This window comes from Plectropomus leopardus, chromosome 9, assembly GCF_008729295.1.
Source record: "Plectropomus leopardus isolate mb chromosome 9, YSFRI_Pleo_2.0, whole genome shotgun sequence".
NCBI lineage: Eukaryota > Metazoa > Chordata > Actinopteri > Perciformes > Serranidae > Plectropomus > Plectropomus leopardus.
The window spans coordinates 21,232,907-21,257,785 of NC_056471.1; the positions used below are offsets into that span (position 1 = coordinate 21,232,907).

General features: G+C 37.1%; 3 protein-coding genes across 6 annotated transcripts in view; all 3 read right to left on the reverse strand.

Annotated features, from left to right (window-relative positions):
- Window positions 1-5,805, reverse strand: part of dlg3 (discs, large homolog 3 (Drosophila)) — a 103,526-nt gene extending 97,721 nt beyond the window's left edge. For 2 of the 4 annotated variants that reach the window (XM_042492725.1, XM_042492723.1), the window contains exons 1-2: window positions 5,353-5,688; window positions 3,626-3,757 (exon numbers count right to left, since the gene is read on the reverse strand). In XM_042492725.1, the coding sequence (XP_042348659.1) occupies window positions 3,626-3,757; window positions 5,353-5,395 (175 nt within the window). In that variant the 5' untranslated portion in view covers window positions 5,396-5,688. Of the gene's footprint in view, window positions 1-3,625; window positions 3,758-5,352; window positions 5,691-5,747 lie in introns of those variants that run through there. The other 2 variants (XM_042492724.1, XM_042492727.1) reach the window with 2 other exon arrangements.
- A 2,681-nt stretch (window positions 5,806-8,486) lies between these two features.
- On the reverse strand, window positions 8,487-23,535 carry LOC121947770 (glycerophosphoinositol inositolphosphodiesterase GDPD2-like). Its single transcript, XM_042492885.1, has 17 exons — window positions 23,426-23,535; window positions 21,063-21,199; window positions 20,684-20,920; window positions 18,953-19,056; window positions 18,714-18,807; window positions 18,379-18,438; window positions 17,271-17,369; window positions 17,044-17,137; window positions 16,234-16,379; window positions 14,041-14,123; window positions 12,956-13,118; window positions 12,637-12,843; window positions 12,398-12,546; window positions 10,460-10,590; window positions 10,044-10,144; window positions 9,337-9,419; window positions 8,487-8,625 (listed from the first exon to the last, which is right to left on the reverse strand). Exons 3-17 carry the CDS (start codon window positions 20,768-20,770, stop codon window positions 8,586-8,588), a joined length of 1,641 nt encoding a protein of 546 aa, XP_042348819.1. The 5' UTR covers window positions 20,771-20,920; window positions 21,063-21,199; window positions 23,426-23,535; the 3' UTR covers window positions 8,487-8,585.
- LOC121947771 (PDZ domain-containing protein 11-like) overlaps window positions 21,287-24,879 on the reverse strand; it is an 8,323-nt gene continuing 4,730 nt past the window's right edge. Inside the window, exon 5 of the mRNA XM_042492886.1 lies at window positions 21,287-21,324. Within this exon, the coding sequence (XP_042348820.1) occupies window positions 21,287-21,324 (38 nt within the window). The remainder of the gene's footprint in view (window positions 21,325-24,879) is intronic.

A 24,879-nucleotide genomic window follows, 5' to 3' on the forward strand; every position in this document is an offset into this window, starting at 1 on the left:
TCCATGTCTACAGAAACCCTAATTCCAAAGCAAATGGTGTTTTGTGTTATACCATATAGTAGTGTATGTAATTAGAAATAAATGTAACTGAATCTCAACAACACAGGGTTTACAGTGCAGGTAAGACATAATAGCTACTTCACGTAGAGGCTCTGACTTAGCGGGTCCATAAACCCTAGGGCCCCTGGGCTTGGCCCATTGGTAATCCACCCATATAAATATAGTTTATCTATCGATGCCATTTCGTATGAGTGAAACAATCACAAACTTAGACAACAAAACATTATCTTCAAATGCTCTTAATTTGGGGTATCAGCAAAGAACAGCAATGAGTAGGAAGACCCACCTTCAGTTTTTAAAGTCTGTGATCACAACCATCTGTCCTGCCTAAGTGTTCTTGATCAACACAATAGCTAAAGTTTGTTCAAATCCAAGACATGTCTCCTTCAATGGACAAGGGCCTATATTAAACATTAACTAATGAACCACCTCTTGGCTAATTTAAGATTAAAGGTTATGGTGCATTTTTGTATTTGCAATCATAAATATCCCAAAGTTTCCAGCAAAAAGTCACAGAAATGATAAATATGAGTCATAAACTAGTTTGATGATACCTATGTTTACAATACAAGTCCATTTAAGATTAACACATAATGTAAACATAATGTAGATGGATGGATGGATAGATAACTGGTTATCAGTGAAAAAGATTAAAGGCAAATATATTTTTTGTATATATCATTTGTAACATTAATGGATTCAGTAACATTAACCCTGTGAAACCTGAGAAAATTGGCCTTATTACTTTTAAGACAATGAGAATAAGGCAATTAGCAACTTCACAAGAAATCCAAGCCAAAACCCACCCCCAAAATTATCCAAAAATTAGTTGAAGGTTAAAGATTTCCTGAAAATTTGAAAAGGAAAATACAAAAAAAAAGAAAAAGTGAATTACCTTTAAAAAAGTGCAAAAATAATATATAAAAATATTTCTGTGACATTATTGCGAAAATAAATACTTGCAGTTCTCGTTCTCTTTTTTTGTTGTTGTCTTTTTATCAGGTCATTTTTCTTGTTTTTGGCATTTGTTGCCAAGTTGCATATTACCTTTTCTACAATTTTTTTTTAAAGAAACCTAACCAATTTGCACAGGTTTCAAAGGTTTAAATGCTTGTGAAAGGAGTCTGAATGCAGCACAAGAAAACTGATGTGGATCCAAGTTTCAAAGGGTTAATACTCAGGCTGCTAACACAAACACAACACGATATTTCCGTCTTCCGGCTTCCTATTTTTCATGGCCTTTCTTGGGCCATTTAATACAGTTCATTTACTAGTGACTGATGACAGAGAAACATGGTCTCATTATTTACATGTTGATGAGGAAGGTCTAAACAATGGATCACTGAATACTAAAAGCACGGTTGTAAATTAGCTCCGTCAACAAGCCAAATGCTGGTAAAATATGCAAGTTGCTGACAGATTTGCTTCACTCACCAGCCAAAAAACAATGGTAATCTAGTTAGCAGCTGGTAGATTTTGAAATCCACCAGCCAAAGTGACAGGTGGACAAAATAGTTTACTTCCAAACCTGACTAAAAGCCATAAAAGATGTACCAGTTGTGTCCTCCTGACTGGCCAAAAGAATTCTGCTCATCTATGCTACATTAGTAGAAGTCTTTGAATGGGACTTGTTGGACTCGTAAAGACATATTTGGTTGTGAAATATGGACTTTGAATAATGGGATACAGCAAATTAGACTACACCACTGACTTCCCTGTGTTGGAGAACAAGCAAAAAAATAAATAAAATCCTGTCTCCATGTATAAAACTTGCAGTAGACTATATTATTTAGATTTATTCTCTGTTAAAATGTTCCTAAGATTTAATTGAATAGTTTGGTCTATGAAATGGGAAAAAAAAAAATATTGATCAGCGTTTCCCAAAGCCGAAGATGACATCCTCAAATGCCTTTTTTAGTCCAAAAAGCTAAATATATTCAGTTTAATGTCATAGAAAAGTAGAGAATCCAGAAAATATTCACATGTAACAAACTGTAATCAGAGAATTTAGATATTTTTTTCCTTAAAAAAAATTATTAAAATCAATAAATCAATCATTAATTTAGTTGGCGATAAATATGATAGTCGGCAAAAATCAATGAATCTCTGCAGCTCTATGAATGAAGTATTGTGTTGAAAGTAGGTTCAGCATTGCTTAAAACGCATCACTGTTAACACCATCATACTATATATCTTTAACTGCTGTCGGAGCATCCCCTCCCCCTCGGCTCCCCAGCAGTGGGTCAGCAGTAGCAACAGCAGACCCAAGGGCAAGCATCATTATAGCACGGCTGTGGTAATTAGAAGGACCACTCAACCGTTAGTTAAACTGAAGTAATTTGCTTTATGGGCTTTAAAAGGAACCAAGATTTATATTGAGCTCTTTTCAAAAACACCAAACTTACCATGAAGGTGCAGTTCGTTAATAATGATGACTCTCAGATGAGTCTCGGTAGACACTATGTACCAGGGTTCATACAACTTACGGCAAGGTAAATTTAAGATCTAATTAATAAATTGAATTCCACTCGAAGACCAGTTTTCTTATAACTGAAACTGAAGGACAGTTTTAATTTCCCCAAATGCTTATTGTAACATAAAAACATGACTTTTTTTGTCCAGTGAAAAGGTCAGATTATCTTTGTCAAATGTAGCTAAAAACAACCCCTTTTAGAGTGGAACACACAAAAGACAATGAGCATATTATATTATCATAAGGTATCTATTTGGTTTACCAACAGAATTGGGAAATATCTGGCATTTATGACCTATTTTCTGAACGATTTCTATACTGTTCTGTAGGATACTCAGAAAATCCTACTTCCCATGTCTCATGCATTTTTAATACTTTTGAAAAATGAATTCAGGTCAATTTAATACCAATTAAGGCCTTTTTTTTTTTTTAGATCAGTGAATTCAATTCCTTCATTTTTGAAGTATTCATGGGAATCCTCCTTCTTACTCTTCAGGTTGCTTTCAGCAATAGCAATATCCGTTTACAATAGCTGTCTGGTAATCACCTGTATACGTTTCAAATGATCCACGTATTGATTTAAGTTCATTAACTATGTGTTAGAAAAGAAGACATTTTGTTGAAGCTAAATAAGATTTGTGTGACAACTCTGACCACGTCGTAACTCAGTCTATAGATAGACAGTGTTGTGGTTGGCTTCGTTGAGATTTCAGTGTGTACGTTACAGAGAGCAGTATACAGCCAACCTCTGTGAGGCAAACTGAAAGGCCTCTTTCATAAGACTTAATTGGGAAACATTTAAACCCAGTAAACTCACCGTACAAATTAATACAACCTGACCCTGTCTACAATCCGTGTCTGCCTGCAGACAATCACATGACAGCACAAATCAAAAGCTACACTTAATAACTGAGACAACTGCGTGCAGCAAACCATAAAAATATCACGCTTGAAAGCAACTCCTTTACGCAAGATGAAGGGGGTGTGAAGAGGAAGTCCATCCAGAGAAAACTCTGACGTAATTTAAGCTATAAGGCAGAGTTTGAAAGACTCTCCTTTGCAAAACAAGCAGTTTTATGGTGTTTTTCTTACCAAGAAGGGCATGGAACAGCTGACTGCCCAAGATGGAAGAGACTTTGCCCACGCTGTTCTTCAGGGCCTGCTCCTCTGGGCTGGTTAGGTTGGCCTGGTAGCGTCTGAGCAGCCCCACTGCTCGCTCTGTGTCTGCCCAACAAAATAAATACATGTTTAGGACAACAGCAGTAAAAAAAACTATATACAACTACTACAGCTACTACTACTACTACTGTTCTACTTGTTAGAACAGCTTCCTAAAATTTTGCACCGCCTACAGCTTCATGATTTTGTCTCCGTGGGAAAATTAATAGCTCTGATAAACAACAAAAAGAAAAACATAAAAGACAGTATTGTTTTTAACAGTCCATTTTTAATGTCCCTTGTCTGTTTTTATCATGCTGTCTTTCATAATTTTTGTACTCTCTTAATGCCGTGCTATTTTGACCAGGTCTTTCTCCAAAAACAGATATTAATCTCAAGGGATTTCCTGGTTAAGCAAAGGTTAAAGAAAAATCAATAAAGCATATCTTGGCGGTCATTGTTAACAGGGTTAATGATATTTTTATGAACTTATTGTATCTCTCTTTACAGTTAATTGTGCGATTTAGGCTGATTTGGTGACTTCTCGATCTCCGTGGAGAAAGACCTACTCCCTATGTAGATACAAAATGGCTCATTCCAAGGTAATTAAAACACATTTCTTATTTTCAGATGATTATACACTAAAGAAAACACTCTTATTATATAATATTCTATTTCTGCCTATATATCCCCCTAAATCCTACACACTGGACCTTTACAAATGCAGTTAATCCATGGATAAAATACCCGTTCAAATCTGTTACAGCTGCAACTATCTTATTATTATGAATTACTCTACAATTTTTTGATTAATTGTTTGTTCTATAAAGTGTCAGAAAATAGTAAAAAATGGTAATTACATGTTCCAAGAGGCCTCGGTAGCATGCTTAAATATGAAGTTTATCTCCAGCCAACAGTCAAAAACCCAAATGATATTTAATTACATCATTAAAATAAAAAAAATTAAAAAATAATAACATGCTGTAATCTTTTGCTCTACAGAAATTAGGCAGTTTCTCAATTCACACAATTGTTGTCTCACTACTTTTCTGTCAGACAACAACGTCTAATGCAGATGTCTTAAAGAGGATAAAGTACCATTACACATGAACTTCTGTTTTAAGAGATCGCAGACAGAGGGTTGAATGCAAACATCATTTTATACAAACTATGATATAGTAACAATGATTTTTGTTTGACTTATAGGCAAATGCAGCTCTGCTGTTTGTTACATTTCTTTGCAGAGCACATGAAAGGTATTTTTTCTCTTGCAACGCGGCTGTACAGCTGGTTGTTGAACCCGGTGGGTGGTGAGGAACACAGCACAGAGATGATCACGGAGGTAAATCTACAACTTCACAGTTTCCTACCTGATCCTGAACATTTTGATCGAGAAAAAACTCAGAACAGACAACTGCTGCCCGGAAGTTGCACAATTTCCCAGTTACAGTATTTTTTTAAGCCTTTTTCATCCCTTAAGGGCAAAAGAAAACTTGTTTCTCTGGGGATTATAACTAAGTTTAATGGGCCAGTGGAAAGCCGTGCAAAAACGTTCATGCACTACCGAGCTGGCATTAACCTTAAATTTCAACTTTAACCCAAATCTACTACAAAACACGTTGAACACGTGAGGGAGACAACGTTACGTTAACGGTACTTACCATATTTATGCACCATGGCGTGGCCAACTCCAAAAAAAGTCATGTAAATTACAAATCTGGGTTCTTAGAAGAAAATAAGTAATAATCCCGGGTAATCATGCAGGCATAACTTTCGCTCCTGCTTCCCAAACAAGTAAAGATGTTGAGTTTTAAATCCGGCCCCGTCTGTCTGAAGTGTTTTTCTGCGGTGGTCCACACCCACAGAAAGGGGTTCAGATGTGACAACAGTTTACTTCATGTCAACTTTCCAGAAGTTTTGGGGCAAAACAGCAGCAGAGAGCGTGACATGTTCCTCCTCCCCTCACACACACGCCTCGCCTTCATGGAAAACGGCCCTATAGCTCTCGGCCTCTTTGGCAAACCGTAATATCTACGTTAACATACCCACATATTACCTGCAGTTAGCTTAGATTGTCTTTTGCATGACATCATTGGTGATCAGTCAGTTGGTGAGATATGTTGTCCAGGGTTACATTTTTTCTCTCAAATCGTCTCTTTTTAAAATGTTTGCATGTTGTGCCATCTAGTGGTGCGTTCATGTGGTGCTGGGATATCACAGCTTTAAAGTTTTTCTAATTTGCTTAAACACATTTGTCCACTTAGTTTACACTTTGAGACGTGGTGCGAATTGGCTTGACGTCTTTCAAAAACATATAGGTAAAAGCAAATAAACTTGAGAGAAATTAGCCCAAAAAATAGATTAAAAAAATGTAAAAAGTTTCTTTAAAAATTTTTTTTTCCATATCTACTATTGTTTTTTTTGCAGTTTGGGTTCTTGCCAAATTGCTCGTTGCCTTTTTCTACTTTTTTTTTTTTAAAAAAAAGCAAACTTATTAGCTGATGTGGATCCAAAACCGTTCACACATAAGTCTAAACTGTCTCAGGCCAAAAGTCCACATTTTGTTTGCAAACTGCTCCCACACTCACAAAATATTAAAGACATGCAACAAAAGCAAATATTTCCATCAATCAATACAACTTGTGGTCAAATGAAAATGTACTTTCTATTAATGATTACATAATGGACAACAAAATACATCTATCAGTATAATTCAATTCAACATTAAGGCTGTGCCATTTGTTGATACGTTATAGTATATGCCAAAAAGGCAAGAAAGCATGTCACAGCATGAAATGTTTTCTCTTCCCCAAATATGATTTTATTGGAAAAAGAAATCTAGCCGCACCTGCATTTTTTCCAGCTTTTTGAGATGAAATACAGTAAAAGAGGAGAAAGTTTCCTTCATAATTTTTTTTTACTTTTAGTATTTCTTGCCTTTGGACTCCTCGATCCATGCTTGCAAATAGCAACACAAAGGTGTCATCTTCTCACACAGGTGCAGTAGAGATTAACAATTATGTAAGTAATTTCTATCACCTTTGAATAGATCATTTTGTTTTGTTTAACACAGTTCATCCAATAGAGTTGTGGGTCTTTCTATGAGATCAGTGTTAAGTTGTATTACCAGTAGAATTGATGACTGTAATGGTCTACTTCCTGGTCTCCCTAATAAAAATATATCTCACTTGCAATTGCTACAAAACTCAGCTCTCTTTTGCTATAACATTTTAATGCATTTATTTATAAGTTTTATCCAGAGATTTTTATTTTTCTGTTATAGGTTTTATCCCTCCTAAATTATGGCAACGTTTCCTCAGTCCCTGGTTTTACTGTATGAAGCACTTTGTGTTACAGTTCATTTGTATGAAAAGTGCTTTGCAAATAAAGTCTGATTGATTGACTGATTGAACTGCTTTAAAAAAGGATGTGAAAAATGTGTGAAACCAATGAGAACGTGTCAACACATTTGCATGAGAAGACTTTTGTTGCGCTAAGAAGGTGCTGATGAAGATTAAGTAAAGCCAAGTTTCATTTATCGTGTCCTAAAACTGGAAAAAACAAACAAACTGTAGCCTAAGAACTAGCTTACTTGTGAAAACTTGTTGTACATAGCTGTGCGTAGCTCCAGAGGGAGCTGTGTGAACTCTGAAAAATTACCTCTACTGGGTCAGCGTCGGTGGAGGACTGAAGAAGACTACAGGTTTGAAAATTATACAGAAAAAAAAAAAAAACAAGAATTACAAAGAAGTGAGCTTACCAGGAGCTACATTAGCCGCTACTAGCATAACTCGAACCGAATCTTCAAAGCAACTGTCGGCGGACTAATTGCATCATGGGTAATGTAGGCGCCAAGCTTTAATAAGGAGGAAGAATGTGTGGAATTTCATTGGAGTAAAAATATTCAAATCTTTTTACTGAAGTATATATATAATATATATAATATATATATATATATATATAAGTATATAGAATAGATAGATAGATAGATTGATTGATAGATTAGATAGATTGATAGATAGATTAATTGATATTGACATTAGATAAAAATTATTTAATTTATTATATATTTTTGTTGTATTTTAATCTGCATAAACACTCTCCTCTTGTTTCTGATACTTGAGCTGCTGTAACGTGAATTTCCCGTGTGCGGGATTATTAAAGTCTTATTGTATCTCATCTTCCATTTGTTGATTCAAGGATTTCTTGTAAAGAAATGTGCTGAAAATGTAACGTACATTATTTCACAAAGCCAAACAAAAGCAACCAGGAAAAACGTAGCATGTGTTGCATAAAAAAAAGTATGTATGAAAAAGAATACTTAATTATCAGAATTATGAAGCAACAACCAATTGTTTGTTTTTTTACCCACATATTTACATGTAGTTGAGGATAAAATGCAAAGACACATGACATCATAGAAAATAATCATAATGCTTTGGCTCAGGATACAGTAGATACACATATTTCCTGCAGTATTCACACCATGAAAAAAAGGTTCATAATGAATCAAACAGCAACAAATGAAAAAAAAAACCAACATTAAAATTACATAAAGTGCCAAGAGGAAATTCAGTGCAGTTCTACAGGGCACATTGATACAATCAAAGAAAAGCTTTGTATTTTCAGTAGTATCAGAAGAATAATTAAAACACAGTTAACCTGCTAGACTTATACAGAAACCCAAAACATCTGAAAACATTACTTTACATTCTTATATTCATGGCTTTGTAAATACAATGTTATGGTTATTCACATCAACTTGCTTTTGTCCTTATTTAGGTCCAAAGTATTTTGTCAGTGCAGACAGGGATGTACGTCAGTTTTGAGAGAGAAAAAAAACTGCCGGTGTAGGGTGAACTACCCAGTGGGTAAGAAGGGAGACAGTTCTTTATCATTCCACGCTGAAATATTGTTTCTTTGCTTGTCTTTCCCTGTGTAAAAAGAGATAAATTAACACATTCACTTCAGTAAGAGTTAGCACCGTCAATCCCAAATGATATCTTGGATTTATATCACCACTTAGCAACATGGATTGGTGGAGAGCTTTGGTAAATGAAGGCCAGTAAACCCACTTTGATCAAGATAGGAGCCGTTATCTAGCACACTGTGTGTAACACCCAAATGTTAATGTAAAACACCAGTAGACTGTCTTCTATGTTCATTATGTGTTAACTAGAGCTGAAACAATTAGTCTGGTAATTGGTTAGTCCATCAAAAGAAAATAATCATGCATAATCATAATCAATTAATCGCTTAAGTCATTCTTTAAGCAAAAGGCAAAACATTCTCCAGATTTGCGCCTTTTATTTTCATTTATATGACAGTAAAATTGAAAAGATTTGGGGGGTTTTAGACTGCAAATTTGAAGATGTTGCCTGGGGCTTTTGGCAACATTTCTAAAATATTTTATGGACTTAAGGATTAATTGATTTGTTGTGAAAAAAAAATCAGTAGGTTGATCAATGATGAAAACAATCATTAGCTGCAGCCCTGATTTCAAGATAGTAAAATCTAAAATGTACCTTTTCTGTGACAGAAAAAACAGTGTGTGTTTTCCTGGCAGAGAGGTGGATGAGTCAGTCTCTTCACTTTTATAAACACTTTTATACAACATGTGTACAGCAAACATCTGCTTAACTTACCATCGAAAGATGTAAAGTCCAGTCATTATCAGAATAGATACAATGTCCACTGTAATCCATATTATCTTGTATGTAAGAGGTGCCTGAAAACACACAGACATGTCCATCGGGTCAAGGTGCATGACAGATTTTGGAAAACCCACATAAAAACTTGTCGGCTCCAAAAGAAGTGCTTCAACCCTGATTGTATTACTGAGTGGGACAACTGGGCACAGGCACAGGAGCCCAAAGTGTCAGAGCCCCCCTTGTTGTCACTCAAATTAAAAAATACTTGCCAGAAGAGACACAAAAAGACCACAAAGAGATGCAGAGGAACCAGAGCGACACAAAACCACCAAAAGGACACAAAATTACTTCAATAATACACAAAATTACATTTTAAGAGATTCAAACAACTACAATACCACACACAAAAAAACACAGTGAGACAAAAACTTACTACGAAGAGACACAACGTGATCCAAAAATACACAAAATAACTGTAAAAAGATACAAATGACCAAAAAGTGACACAAAAAATACACAAAACTACTACAAAGAGACATAAAACAACAAAAAAGAGGAGAGGGTGGTGTGGGCCTTTTCGATATCTGTGCCCGGGAGCCCATTGTCTCATAATCTATTCATGGTTTCAGCTGACGATGTTTGTTGCTGGATAGTGAAATGAACACAAAAGGAAGTAAAGCACGTGCTACTGTATTACTTACCAGGATCCAGTCAGGCCGCTCCATGACTTTCAGGATTGGTGGCAGGAGTTGGTGGTAACAGAGCTGGCCCCCGCACACCACAGCACAGAGAACAGCCAACGCTCATTAACCACCCACAGGTTCACCGTAATGTTCTCTTTCTCCGAAGCTCCCTGGAAAATACAAATGCAGCCTTTGAAATGTAGAGCTTTGTATTAGCTAGATACATGAACAGAAGAGTAACATATATTTTAAGACATGAATCTATGGAAAGCAGAACAGTGAATATGTGTGTATGCATGTATGTATCTGCATGTACATGTAAGTAGGTGGATGTAAGTATGCCCGTATATGTGCATGCAAATGTATATATTATGCTTCTGTGGGTATTGTCTTCTGCTTTTTTGGGGGGGGGGGGGGGGGGGGGGGGGGGGGTCAATATTTCATTATTTGCTTATGAGAGCACTGGTTCCCGACCTGTGAGTCCTGACCTCCATGAGGTGTCGCCAAAACTTCATCAGGGATGTGAGGCCCTCTGGATTCAAGGGATGTAAGCGCAGGCCTATATCTAAGAATTTGTATTATTTTTTATGAAGAAAACTAAATGAAATTGTTTTAAGTTTGAGTTATTATTTAAAATATAATCAAACAAACAAAAAACAGCCAAAGGATGAGATGAATATCTGAGCAATGGTTATCACTGGTGTCATTGGTTTTCACAGATCCCTCCCTCTGTGCTCATCCTACATGAGAAATTTACACAGTTAAAACAGTCAAAGAGCTAATAGAACAATGGCCAAATGCCAGAGAGAAGTAAATGCAGAATTTGTAAAAATAAATGTTAAAAATGATAAAATATTAAAACACAAAATGCTGATAATTATAAAAGTTTAAAAAAATACCAGTAAAACCTTCTGATGTAATATGCACACAAAATAATCGGCACAAGAAAGCATCCAAATCGCTCTTTTTATACATACTTCTTACAGTAATTGTGTTTGTTATTTGGCCTTATTGCACAGTTTAGCAGTTGTTCTGTTTTGTCAGTGTTATGTATTGAATATCATATGAAAAATCCATATGGTATGTTACAGTCAGGTACTGTCTCAACTCAACAATAGAGAAGGGTCCCTTTAGAATAAAGACAGGAACTACTGTATTAGATCATTTTTGCATTTGTTTGAACACCAAAATCCATGAAATATGAAAAATCATTAAAAAAAAATGTTTTTCTGCATGCATTCATGGATATACAGGGATAAAAAGATCTGTAGATATAGTGCACCCACCCTGCCATCACAAGCATCATGATCCAGGACACATTTATCCCATACAACATTTCATTTTGACCAAATGCATGTATTCAAAAGATGTAAGATTACATCTGTTAATGTGTTAACAGTGCAAACAGTGTTTGTAGAGGACCTAAAAAAAGCCTGTGTTATAAAGCAAGAACAACAGTCCATGTGCAGGGAGGTCATTTAGCACCTAATGCAGCTCTTCAGCACTTTCTCAAAACATGTTGCTACACTGCATGTCATTCTTTAGTAATTTACAAAGGTGTGTTAGTTTATGCATTGAACAACACTCCTGGATTTGGACATTATTTTAATCTCATTCCCTGGAGGCTGATCCTGCGCATCTATATTCAGTGCCAGCACTGTGTCTCAGCATGCTATACACACACTTTTAATTAACACACTACTGTGCATGCCTGGCGCTACCACAACAGCTCCCACCCTTTTCCCACAAGGGACACCTTTTCTATCGCTGACTAAACTGATGACACCTGACTAAGTGACATATTTTCTGCACATTTGATCTTATACTCAACGCATAAGAATAACTGTACAGGTCAACAGATAAACTGTATAATCAACCAAATAAGGGTGCATTACTGCATGAGGTTTGAGTAAAATTGGCAGTTTGGATGACGTTTAAGCAGATTATTCCCTGTGAAAATTAAAAAGCAGTTTCACTGACATTTAAGTGGATATAAAAATATACTATTTTCTCTGCATATTGTTTTTATTTTATTTTGTCAGATAGCTGAGCATGGCATCAGACTTTTCACTAAAAGCTATAAATAGAGCTGCATTACACTCATCAATATTTTGGCTTATTCATTTTTATGCTTCCTGAAAAGCATAAAGTCTATCTGAAATCTCAAATAGCAGACTGGAAAAAAAAAATCATGCAAACCACAAACACATCCTATATGCACACACACAGAAAGCTATGTAGAAAGGAGGCACTACACCCCTCTATGTCAAGAGGGCCTTGCAACCCCATGTAAAGCTCTGCTGACGCCTAGTGGAGGTTGGGAACTGGTGACAGAGATATTGTGGGTGTATTTTGTTCATATTTATTTTTACCTTATTTCTTGTGTACTAAACTTGCTGTATTTCACATTCAGGTGGTCTCCTCCTTCAATGAGCATATTTGTTTCGTTGTTATAGACCTGAATGAACCCTGGCGCAGTGTGATTCACATATTCTCTTTCTGCTGGGGGAAGCCAGAGCACCTATAGAAAAGGAATTTACAACTTGTCAACTAAATATGCTTTATTATGAAATATCTTTAATTCCGTCAGAGGGATTAGAATGACATTTACCTTGCTTGGGTCAATGCCAGAACTCAAGATGGTGCTAACAGTGTCCACTGTGTCATTTTCCTGATCAGGACTATAAAGATCAAATATCACTGAGATGTTGTGCTGCTTGGCGAGGTCAAGGAGCTGAAGTAAGGACGGTATAGTCTGATTTCTGGCTGTTTCCTTCTCTTCTTCTGAGAGACTGGACACTGAGCGGAAAGGATCTGTCTGGAAGGTCAAATAAGATACAAATTATATATGAGATAACTGTAGCATGCTATACGACAACATACCTTTATGATTGAGTGTGTGTACAAACATGTCAAAGCACAGCCCTCACCTTTAGGAACCATTCACCTGCATTCAGACTCTGTAATTGCTCCCAGGTCAGGTTGGCACTGTGGCTGAAGTCTGTGCCAAGGAACTTCTCTTTAACATTTGTTGTCCTCCGCAAGAAACCATTAGAGTTGTGGTCATGCATCAAGAAGGGAATTCTGTCTTTACTAGGTTAAAAAAACAATGAAAAACATCATCTGTCAGGCTAAAACATCCAAATTTTAAAGGTGCACTAAGTAATTTATGACCCTTATTGTCTTCTGAGGAGATAAGTCACTGTGAGTTATCAACAATCACATTGAAGTAACACTGACATTGATATCTATAGGACCTTCAATTTTCACGTTCTCATTTCAATGTCAGCAAATAGATCCACTCTGTCAGTGCTCACAAGGAACGCCACCAGACGTCATCAAATGAGAATGCGGCCAGACAGAACCAAGTGCAGTGTTATGATACACTGGCGGATGGCCGGATAGCACCTGTTGCGTCTGCCCAGTATGTGCAGAAAAACCCTAACCATTTGTGCTGTTGTTCCAAGTGCTGCTATTGCCTAAACATAACCACGTAGAGGGAAGGTAGAAGGTAGATTTATTAGTCATTTTTTAAACCAAGTTTTAAAGAAACAAAACTACATTTGTCCTTGATCCTGCTACAAATATGGAGTTGAAGAATGAGTTGATTAATATCATCTAGTTGCTCGGGCATGTTGCTGCTGATAGCATCATTCAATTCCTGCAGTGCATGTTTTGAATTTACATCAGAGTCTTGTGTCCTTATGGCTTTTCCTTTGAGGAACTACTGGCTGCTTCATCTATATGCGCTGCCATCACCATAGCACGTCATGCCACTTTACTCACTATGTGCACTTGTTGACATCATGGTAACAGCATCCCTGAGCGTAAACAACAGATGCAGAACGATACCTAACTCGTAATACATGTGACGAGTTAGAATGAGAAGGTGTTGGATTTTCTATCCTCCGGTCGGTCAGGTAAATGCAAAAAAGGAGAGTGTGAGAGGTGCAGAAACAGTTAGTTAGTGCTCTGGGTCTGTAGAAATCACTATAATCACTAAAATTCACCGTACCTGAGCTGTACGTCTGTCTCAAAGGCTGTCACACCACACGCGATGCTCCTGTTAAACGACATCATGGTGTTCTCCGGGGCCAGCTGAACACAGTGAGGACAGATGGGTGAGACACACTCATGCTTAAACTCACAAACTACCCTGAGGCTGTAAGAACACACACAACCCATACACACAGATTTAAATCAAGCTTATTGGTGACCCAGCAGCACGATAAACTAACAAGGGGCAGAGCAGCATATGGGCCCTAACATTAGAAGACATTTGTTCACACCTGAGCCACGCGTGGAGTGTTTCCTGTGATGTCAACACAAGAAAATGCAAGGTCATTTAACAAATTACATCATATATTGTTAAGTATAATGTGTTATTTAACTTGCTCTGATTGACAAGAGATAATGATATTTGCATGGACTGTTGCAGTTGTTTTTTGCTTAGGTGGCTTAAAAATTAAAGGAATAGTTCGAAATTTTGGGAAATACACTCATTGCTTTCTTACCAAGAGTTAAACGAGAAGATTGACACTCATATATGTCCATTAAAAAACACCCACCTTTTTTTCGCTGGAACACAGCTATAAATCTCCCAAACTCTAGTTAAAAAACATCCTGCTTTTGTTGTACATACATAGCTGGAAATGTCTCAGACTTGCTGAACAAGACCCACTTTTGTAGCTACGTACAAACAAGAATGGACATGTTCCGAACTCATAAAAATACAGTCTTGTTGCTACAAACAGGGTCTGACATGTCCTGAACTGCCGTTAAAATCCAGGTTTTGGTTGGACACTGGTCTGCTATTGTTGGTTACTTGGCAGCCACTTCACTTAGGTTTAAGTGTCACACCATCCACCATCCCATCCTCGTCCCAATGAAAAACTCATGTAGCCAAATTCATGCTATACATAATTTTTGTAACACTTGGTTATGCATAGTTTGCAGAAATATGCAATGCCAAGATTTCATTTCAGTGACTGTGCTGTGCTCTCTGCCAATAACAGTCCAGCACATAACCCTCACAGAATCCCAGTTATGACAGGTCAAACAAACAAGATACAACATGGTTAGTTTTAGAGACGCTGGTAAATGTGTTTTACCTTTAGCCAGAACCAGACTAGCTCCTTCTACCTGTCTTCAGTCCTCCAAGCTAAGCTAAGACAACTGTCTCCTCACTGTAGTTTCATATTAAAAAAACACCTGCTTTTGTTGCTACAAATGCGGCTGGACACATACCATGCTCTCGTTAAATAGGCCCCACTTTTGTTTCTACAAACATGGTATGGAAATGTCCCAAACACTTGTTAAACAAGACTTGCTTTTGTTGTTACAAACATTATAACGTTAATGTTAGTTGAGGACATTGTCAGCCGTGTTTGTAGCGACCAAAACAAGAATTTAAAGCCAAAGTTAAGCTAAACCAGCCAAGTGGTTTTGTGCATAAACCTAACCACATTTGAACCTCAGCATTTTCATAACATAAAATTTAGAACCGATACATAATGAAAAGGTAAGTTTTAACATATCTAATACATGTGAAATGTTCATTGTCAACATTTATTCTGGCGACTGAGTTGGGGATCAGTGACTTTCTGTCAGAGTGATATTGGTCTTCTTATCTAACTTAGAGCAAGTAGCAAAAAGCATATTTCTAAAATGTCAAACAATCCTGTCTATAAGATCATTAAACTACCTGCCTTTTTGTCTAAATGCACTTCAAGCCTTAATTTTAACTGCCATTTGTCGACTGTGACAGCTCTTTCCAAGGGTGCACCAAAGTAGCCAATAAGGTCACTGATGTTAAACTTTGATCTGTTTCATATTTTCCACAATAGAGCAGTTTCAAAGACTTTATATTTAGACTACTGACGAGGTCAAACAAGGTGAATGACTCTTTTATCTCACAGAGTATTTCTTGTGAAATACTTACAGTGACTCAGCTGATGATTAGCTCCTATATAATTATTACTCAAGGTCTTTTGTTGTCACTTGATATATTGATGTTTCATGTATTTTATCATGTTTTATGTACCTTTAGTCTGTGTGTTTAAGTCTCTGTGTGTTCTGTTTTACCTGGCTGCGAGACAAAAGTCAAAGTTGAAACGAAAGCTGAAAAAGAGTTGAAAAGAGTTGCAAAACAATGCGAGGTGGACCATGTGTACCTTTTGGGTGTTGTCAAATAAAACAGGATGCTCACCATCGGTGCGCCTCGGTGGCCAATGAGCTTTGGTTTTTCAGGTAAATCGCTCAGCTCGATCAGACAGGGAGACTGGATGATCAGGGGACACAGGAAGATGGCTGCTGACACTGCTACAAATATCGCAGCAATCAGGAACTTAGACCCTGGTGAGAACAAAAACCAAACAATAAAATAATCCTTTTTGGCTGTTTACACTGCTGTGAGTCTAAACAGAGGACCTGTACACAAGTCCCTTTAGAAGTGGTAAAGTGGTAAGTAAATAAGGAGCATTGTTTGTATTGTGGGAGTATAATGAAGACCATTCCTGCTTTTCAAGTCCTTGCATCCTCTTTACTCCTGCAGATATTGAAACATAAATATTTCTGTCCATATTTTCATGCAAATTGCAAATTACAGAAAAATAAGGCAAAAGCAATTTGTTAAAATACATTTATGTGTTTTACTTGCTGGATTTTGTGAAAATAAGTTAATTAATTAATTAATAATAATAAATAACAATGGCCATAAAGTTCAATTAAATTTTATCAATGTGTATATTAGTGTAATTTATCCTTTTTTTATTAAACTTAATTCTCTCTTTGCTTCAGCCTATAGCGATAACTCAATTTCTGGAATCAAGATAGTTCATCTTTATCTTGTTGTGTAAAAACAGTTTCCTGGTCAAAGACAAATAAACCTCATTTTTTAAATTGACTCTTTGAAAGTCCAATGTTAAGTGATTATATTAATGTTTAAAAAATGTACACAGTGTTTCCTTTGCTTGTGAATAATGCAAATGTGTGCTTTTAAATGATGTCTGAGACATACATTTAGCCTCTGCCTCGTGGAAGCCTTGGAAGACGAACGGGCTCAGCAGTGTCAACGCCCCGACAGCACCAAACTGTAAGAAAGGAGCTGTGGCCTGACGTGAGGCCAACACATACACATCAAAAACACATGATGTACATGCACAGACAACTAAAAAAACAGACATTTACACTCTCACTATCATTCCCATAAACACTTCAGTTCTCTAAACAAGAGCCTCACTGTACCTGGAATGAGAAAGGAACCGTCGGCCATTCTTGTTTCCACTGGAGACAAATTCCTGTGATCCCGCAAGCGACGAATATCACACCAAAAAATAAGAAAATCTGTATGGAAGAAAAGACATGACATGAATGAAACAATTTGAACAATCCCAGATGAATCTTATTGGAAAAAAATAAATAAGTTGGACAGTCAAAGATGTAGTCAGCCATTCTAATCCAATAAATTGTCTGTCAAATTCAGCAAATATCTCCTCTACCCTACATCCACCTCTCCGTCACTGTCCATCATGTCCCATGAATGACTTTTTTCTGTAGGCCAGTAACGTAAATTAGCCCTGGTTCCCTCATCAAAAAGACTGTGGGATTTTTTCATTGGATTTTGGCTGAAAATAAGCTCTGTGGTAAACAAACGTTTCCGATACTTCCACATTTTGTTCGGAAGGATAGTCTTCACAAATGGACACCACTGTTATGGTTTTTGAAGCCTAAATGCAATCACCAGAAGTAAAAAGCTAATGTTAGGCTATAAATGAACTACACTACGGTCACATGTCTTAACGTTGCCACCACAACGAAAGCCATATTTGGCGTGATGATGTTCTTTAGTTTAGCATGAGTACTGATATTTATAATGAAATATTATATAATGTAATGTCTTTTCTGTTTCTCTCTGTTTTTGCTCCCTCCCCCAAAACTATGTGGTTGCCTTTTCACGATCCATTACATATAATTACTGTTTTTGTGTGTTTGATTTTGTACAGTTAGTTACAGAGTTTCTCTCCACCTCCCTACGCTCATATTTTGAGTGTAATCCCCCCCCCCCCCAAAAAAATAATCAAAACACAAAATAAACAAAGTCAAAGATGAATTTGACTGATAGCAATATTTTTTTCTATAGATATTGCAATAATATCATTATCATGGACTTTTTTGTACTGATAGTCACATCATACAAATTTGTTTTAGTGCAAGACCTAACATATAAAGACAAAGTTTCAGAGCTTCTGAAGGAGCACTGACGGAAGATGGGTGTCTTTGTTATGGTGCTGAGTTCAAATATCATCGCTCTTTCTCCAGAATCGCTGGCTCCACCTTAAAATGTATACAATACCTTGTGTAGCCAGTGTAAGTTGAGTGGTTCTCCTAAGGCGACTTGAAAGAGTGCAAACAGCTGTAATGAAAAGTGTTGGATTATAGGACATTAAATTACAACTATGGCTTCTCACTGTGTGACAGAAGAATAAAACTTCATTATATATAAACAAACCTCTTTCTGAAATTACCATAATATCTGGTTACATATTGCATGGCTATACAATAGCTATTTTGTGTTTCTTGCGTAGACATCCAGTCTCATGCCAGCAATTCTTCCGACTATAAGGTGCAATCTTCTGCAATCACTCTGTCATCACTTCAATCAGCACCACAGTATCAACATATTCTCACCAGCAGCAGGACGCAGTAGCTGGTTAACACTGCAGAAATGATGACGAGCACCATGAACCAGTTCACCCATCGTTTCAGTTTAGCGAAGCCCTGCCTGATAATAGAACAAAGGAGGGCAGCACGGGGTTAGCAGAATAAAGGTCACCAATAAAGGAAGAGAAGAAAAGAAAACAGAGGATTCTGAGCTTTTGTGTTGGATTCAATGTGTGTCATTTGTCTGTGTGTTTGTGATCACTCACCAGTTCACATCCTCTTGGTCATTATAAGTAACTAGACAGATGTACATCCAGCACAGAGAGAGCAGGGAGACCAGAGTGACCACTGAGAACCAGCAGCATGCATGCTAAAAGGACAAGAAAGGCATCAGATATGATTCTTTTTTTCTTTCTGACACATTTTTAGGATTAAAATGATAGTTAAAATAAAAAATCTTTTTATATGTTGTGTGTGCATAACTGTGTGTGTGTGTGTGTGTGTGTGTGTGTGTGTGTGTGTGTGTGCATGGATACCAAAGGGAATTTGAGGAGACAATGGAACAATTCCAACATTTTTCCAAAGTTGGTTTTGCGCCCTGCACCGTCGTGAGAACTCACCACAAACAGGCCCTTCATGCTCTTGAACCACCACCAACAACATACCTCCACCCTCTCATAGTTGTTCAAAATTATAGCCCGCCATCCTCCCCCCCTTTATAATCCTGTTCCAGATAAATCCAAAACAAGCCTGTTAGGGCCTGCTCTGAGTTTACTAATTTTTCTTGGCACAGAAATTTCATCCTCATTTTACTTCATTTACAAAGCTTTTCTTTTCCAAAATATGTGAATAGCCTCCTCTAAACACAGGTATCCCACTTTAATTTAAAGTACTTTAAAAGCATTCAAATAGCAAAACTTTTCATTGGTAATATTTTACATTTCCAAATCCAGTCCAGAGGAATGTTAATCTCTGATTAGGGATTTGAAAAAGTTATGCTAAATTGAAGTGAAGGAACCCGGAGGCTCAAATGGGTGAAGTAATCTAAAGCAATTATTTCTAAAACATCAAACACTACATAACAGAGCAATGCTGAAGGAAATTAGACCATATCTACTTATCTGAACTCCCCAATACTCAAATGATATTATATTTAAATACTAAAACTTCAGGGCAGATGTCTCAGATGAATAGGGTTAAATTTTTAGCTAACAGATATCAGTATGAAACGTCTCTAGTCGATTGCTTACGTTAAGACAATTATACTGTCAACAGCCTTAAAAAATTTTTTATTTTCGCCATGTTTTCATGGATAAAATGTTACATAAATCTGGCTATGAATAACATATAAAACCCCTCCGTAAATTTATTCCAAATAGGCTGGATAAGAATAAAACTGAGTTTGGCATATGTAAGTTGTGCTGAAGTGTTTGAGTATAATAACCATGTATAACCAATCCATCATTTTGAAAAAAAAGTCTTTCGAAACAAAAAATAAGACTAGGGTAAAAGATTTTAACTTGAAGATATCACCATGAAACTTCCTCAGTTGATTACTTGCATTAAGAAAAATCTATATATGTATTGTAAATTTCCATGTCATAGAAAACATTTAAGAAGCCAGGGTAAAATTTTAGCTAATTGATATCAACATGAAACTTACCCGGTTGAATACTTATATTAAGAAAACTATTTTTTTGTGTGTCAAATTTTCTGAAATTGTCTGTTTAAATGCAAATTGCAAATGCAAATAAGCTTTATCTAATCAAATATGCCGTGCTATATTTTGGATCATTTCTTCCCACTAGTCTGAAAGAAGACAGATGTAAGCCAAATAGCCCCAAATGTCAAAACACTGCAAACATTAAATATGAATGCAATATAAAAGCTACAACATACTATTACTTCCGCCGTGTGAAAAGTGCATGACAAAAAATTGTTCAATCTGGGGTGTCTCACCTTAAATATAAATACAAATATGGCTCAGAAACACTCACTTTTCTCTGAGTTTGACTATTGGGCTTCCAGTGGCAGCTATATAAGCCCCTGCTGCAAAATCTGCAACAGCTGTCGTCTCTCGACATCGCTTCTCCTTCTCATTCGCAGTGCAGGAAGAGCAGATCCTGTTCAATGCAATCTGCACACCTGATATAGGATGGCCCAAAGAAGGAAGAGGGGAGTGCAGATACCTCTTTCTCAGGAGAAGAGACTCGACCTCGTTCACCTCTCTAAACCTGTGAAGTGTAGGAGGGAAAAAAAGGACGACTGTGACAGAAAGCAAATGAGGGAGGGGGTATTAAGGCAATCCCTGCTCAATAACCCTCTCAATGGAGCCTGTGTGGAAAAAAGGGGGGTACAGCCACTGGCAGCACTTACAATGGCCAACACCGTGGGGTATTGAGAGGAGCTCACAGAGCGGCCTGAGAGTGAAGTCACACTATTGGAGCATTTGCAGCACAAACAGCCACAGTGACAGGCACATCCATGCACAAGGAGGGGGAGGAGGAAATAAACTGTGGAGGAAGGGAACAAACAGTTTACAGACGGGCAGAGTTAAATACACTATTTGGACACACATAATGACTTAAAGGGGGCTTTGTTTATGGGGGTTTAGACTGCTTCTTGTTCATATGGTAGCCTGAGAACGGGGCACACAGAGATTTTTGTGAAACATGTTGGGACATATAGTTTTGCAGTTGTGCCAGGTTTCGGGAAAGTCTTCCAGAAAGGACACGAGAAATTACACAAGCTGTTTGTCACCCACCAAAGAGGTACATTGAGCAATAACAGTTTCTATTGTGAAAAGTTTTTTTTTTCCAACCAACAGTTTCTTGTCAAACTTGATTTGACTTGGGGTTTTGCCAGTTATCTTCTCGCCTGGATTGCTCATTTGTTTCCACAGTCAAAGCCTTCAGGGCAGTAAGCAAGTTCAAGGTTAGGGCACTAAATTGCAGGTAAAACAAAACCAAACAATCGCTTACTTACTTTTGGAATAAAATGATATCCTGCCATTAAGTAATGTATTTCTTAAAAAGAATTAGAAGATTGTTATCTGATGTGCACATGTCTGGACTGGTCCACAGGTGTAAATGTCACCAACATGAAACCTAGACGCCTTGTTTCATAAACTACATGGAAGTTTTCAACCTGAGCCGAATGTTGGATAATGTGAGTGCGACCACATTGTCAAAATGTGACATGACAACAAAAGAAAGTGGAGTACAAATGCCCCACTTGCAATTAAAGAACAATTAAATACCTTTTCACAGTTGAGTGCCTGACAACAGTGGATTTATTCTGTCTCTGTGTAGCTGGAGGACATCGCTGTTTATTTATCTAATGATAATTGTGGCTCTCACTTCCCAACTAATACACAAACACACCTATTACATGCTGCAGTTTAATATAGGAGATAACTCTATGTAAATAAAGGTGCAGCACACAGTGGTGCCTGCAGATTAAACTATAACACAGAGACACACCTTGCAAATCTCAGAGACTTTTCTGTTATCTCTTTACACTGGTTTGGCAGTGTTAACTGCAATTAAGCACAAAAATGAAGTGGTTGCACCATTGCAATAAAAACTGATGAGAGATAATAATCAATCAAATGTTCCGAAATGACTGATGTCTGTGCAAACATAAACAAAACTAGACGAAAGAGTAAAATCTATCATACTTAAGTCTCACTCTCCCTCATGCTTGACGTCATTCCTGCAGCTCCACTTCCTCTTGGGATTGTACCGCCTCACTATGACTTTTCTTATTAATAGAAATTGTTTTACTGTCAACTTTACTTTTCACCTTCCCTCACTTCCCCCCCCAAAATTAGCAAAATGCTCACAACTGACCACTTCAATTTCACAAGCTCTCAGAGGCTTTCAGTAACAGGGATGTGGTCATGGATGTTTTTTTTATGCATTTTAACAAAAAATATGAACTTAAAACCACCATAAATAACTCAAATCATCTCAGCCATGTATATCTCTCATCAGCCTATTCTTGTATTTGTTTAGCCTATATATTGTGTTACACATTTTAGCGTATTACAAATTTTCTTGCAAAGGCAATCTCATGTTTCTGCTTCAGTTTCTTATAATTTATTGTACATATGCCTTAAAAACAACTATAAAGAGTCCAAATTTACCCTAAATAAACTATTCCTGATTATCATCCACATCTTGTTTATGTGCACTTAGTTTTATCTGTCTGGTGATTTTATCTTGATCTTTAACTGACTCTTTGTGTTAAAACATTATTTCATAGAATCCCCAACTTATTTTCCTGTCTATCTTACAGTATTGGGAATTGTAATGGTATTCAGGCTTCATTAAAAAAAAAAAAATTTTCATTTTTTTGTGTTTTTTGCTTTGCCGTGTTTACTATGTTTAAATATCAAATAGTGCATGATGCCACAGCTGCTATTTTAAGCGCTTGATTTAAAGAATAGCTCACCTGTTTTCAATTAAGTACTGTAATACATACTGTCAGACTTGTGATCTCCATGTGACCAGATTTATGTGAGACCATTTAGCTTCAACCTGTCAGCTTAGAACCAAAATATGGAAACAAAAAAAATGTGATTAAAAATGTTTCTTTCCATTAATCTTTTAATCCTTTACATTTAAACCTCTTAAGAATTTAAGAAGGTGCACGAGCAAGGTGCACTAGAAAGTTGCTTATACTTTTTAAAAACATTTTGATCTATCTATCTATCTATCTAATCAAAACACACTCACCATAAGTCACAGTCTCGTTAAATTCCTCCGTACTCACACAGAAGTGCGCTCGTCGGGAAAACCACGCTGTTTGCCTCCGCTTTTTCCTCTCATCCTCCCCACTTTGTGCGAGTCCGTGAACTGAATGTGAATGGTTGCACATGAATGGGTGCAGGGATAAAGGGGTGTAGCCCGAAACAGAGAGGGAGGATCCAAACTTTTCAACTCAGGTATGTTTCAAAGTCAGCTTAAGGGAAGAAAACTGAACCTGTTCACCGACACTTTCTCTGACAGCAGAGAGAGATAAAATACTCTCGCTGCTCAGGATCATCTTAGGGACTGTACTTTACTTGTTACATGTGTCGGGGTTGCCTGGGTGTGATTTCGTTTTCTTATATTAATATTGGGACCCTCCCTGAAGCTGTTGAGCCTCCCAGAGTGACCGAGGGACAATGCAGGACCCTCTCTCCACTATAAATAACCATATGCGAAATTGTGCTTTCCTAACCAACTTGCAGGTTTATGGTAGTATTTGAAATAAATGGAAAATACAACTATTTAAAGTTGAATGTCCCTTCCTTAAGAGAGAGAGAAACAAAACACAACTCCCTTACCAGTGATTAATATAATATCTAAACTGCTTTTCCCATTGTGCACCATCCTCTCCCCTCACACAAATAATGAACAGTCCCTTAGACAGAGCCCTTGCAGTACACCACAGTGTATCACTATGTTACTGTGAGATGTGGGCTAGATACATGTCATAAAAGAGGCTAAAATGACCCACTTTTTAAATGTGACATGAGTCTTGTTATAAAGTCTATTAGATACTCTAAACGTTACCAAATACGTAATTTAATTGGTCTTTATTAACTGATAATTACTCCTCTTACCTCATGAATGATGTGGTCCAAAGCAGCTTCATATCGGCATAATTCACTGAATGTTAATTCCACATTAGGCTAGGCTATTGCTAATAGGGACGTTTTGTCTAAAAACTGATTTTATGTTTGTTCAAGCTGTCACTAGATTGTCACAGCGAGCCCATGAACTCATTAAAACGAGAAAAATCCATATTTTGCTTCCAAATGTGCCAAAATTAAAGACCAGACCGCTATTTATCACGAGCACTGTTAAACCGCCACCTGTCTTTGATGTCGTGCGCGCGAGGCTTTCTTCTTCTTCTGCAGCTGGCACGCTCCGCAGTGGCGCGTGGGTTTATTTACTCAAATAAATACTGTTAACACTGTGCTTGAGTACAATTTTGGCCTCCATACTGTTTTTTCCCATATATAAGTTTTACAAAAACAGTCCACGCAGGCCTATAGTCTAAATGATGATGTGTTGTTATAGATCAGAAAAGACTCATAAAGAGTCATAAATTACCCAGCGCTACATAAAGAACTGAGATTAGTCCCACCCTCAGGCCAACATTAAAAATAATGTGCACCAAGTGGTAGACTGCAACTAGTTAG

Excerpts from the sequence above, each read along its gene's own strand:
- LOC121947770 (XM_042492885.1), bottom strand. The coding sequence starts at position 20,770 with ATGTCGAGAGACGACAGCTGTTGCAGATTTTGCAGCAGGGGCTTATAT. Across the intron at positions 16,380-17,043 it reads CCACGAGGCAGAGGCTAAAT|GGTCTAAGTTCCTGATTGCT; the intron begins GTATGTCTCAGA and ends TGTTCTCACCAG. Across the intron at positions 9,420-10,043 it reads AGCGGCCTGACTGGATCCTG|GCACCTCTTACATACAAGAT; the intron begins GTAAGTAATACA and ends GTGTGTTTTCAG.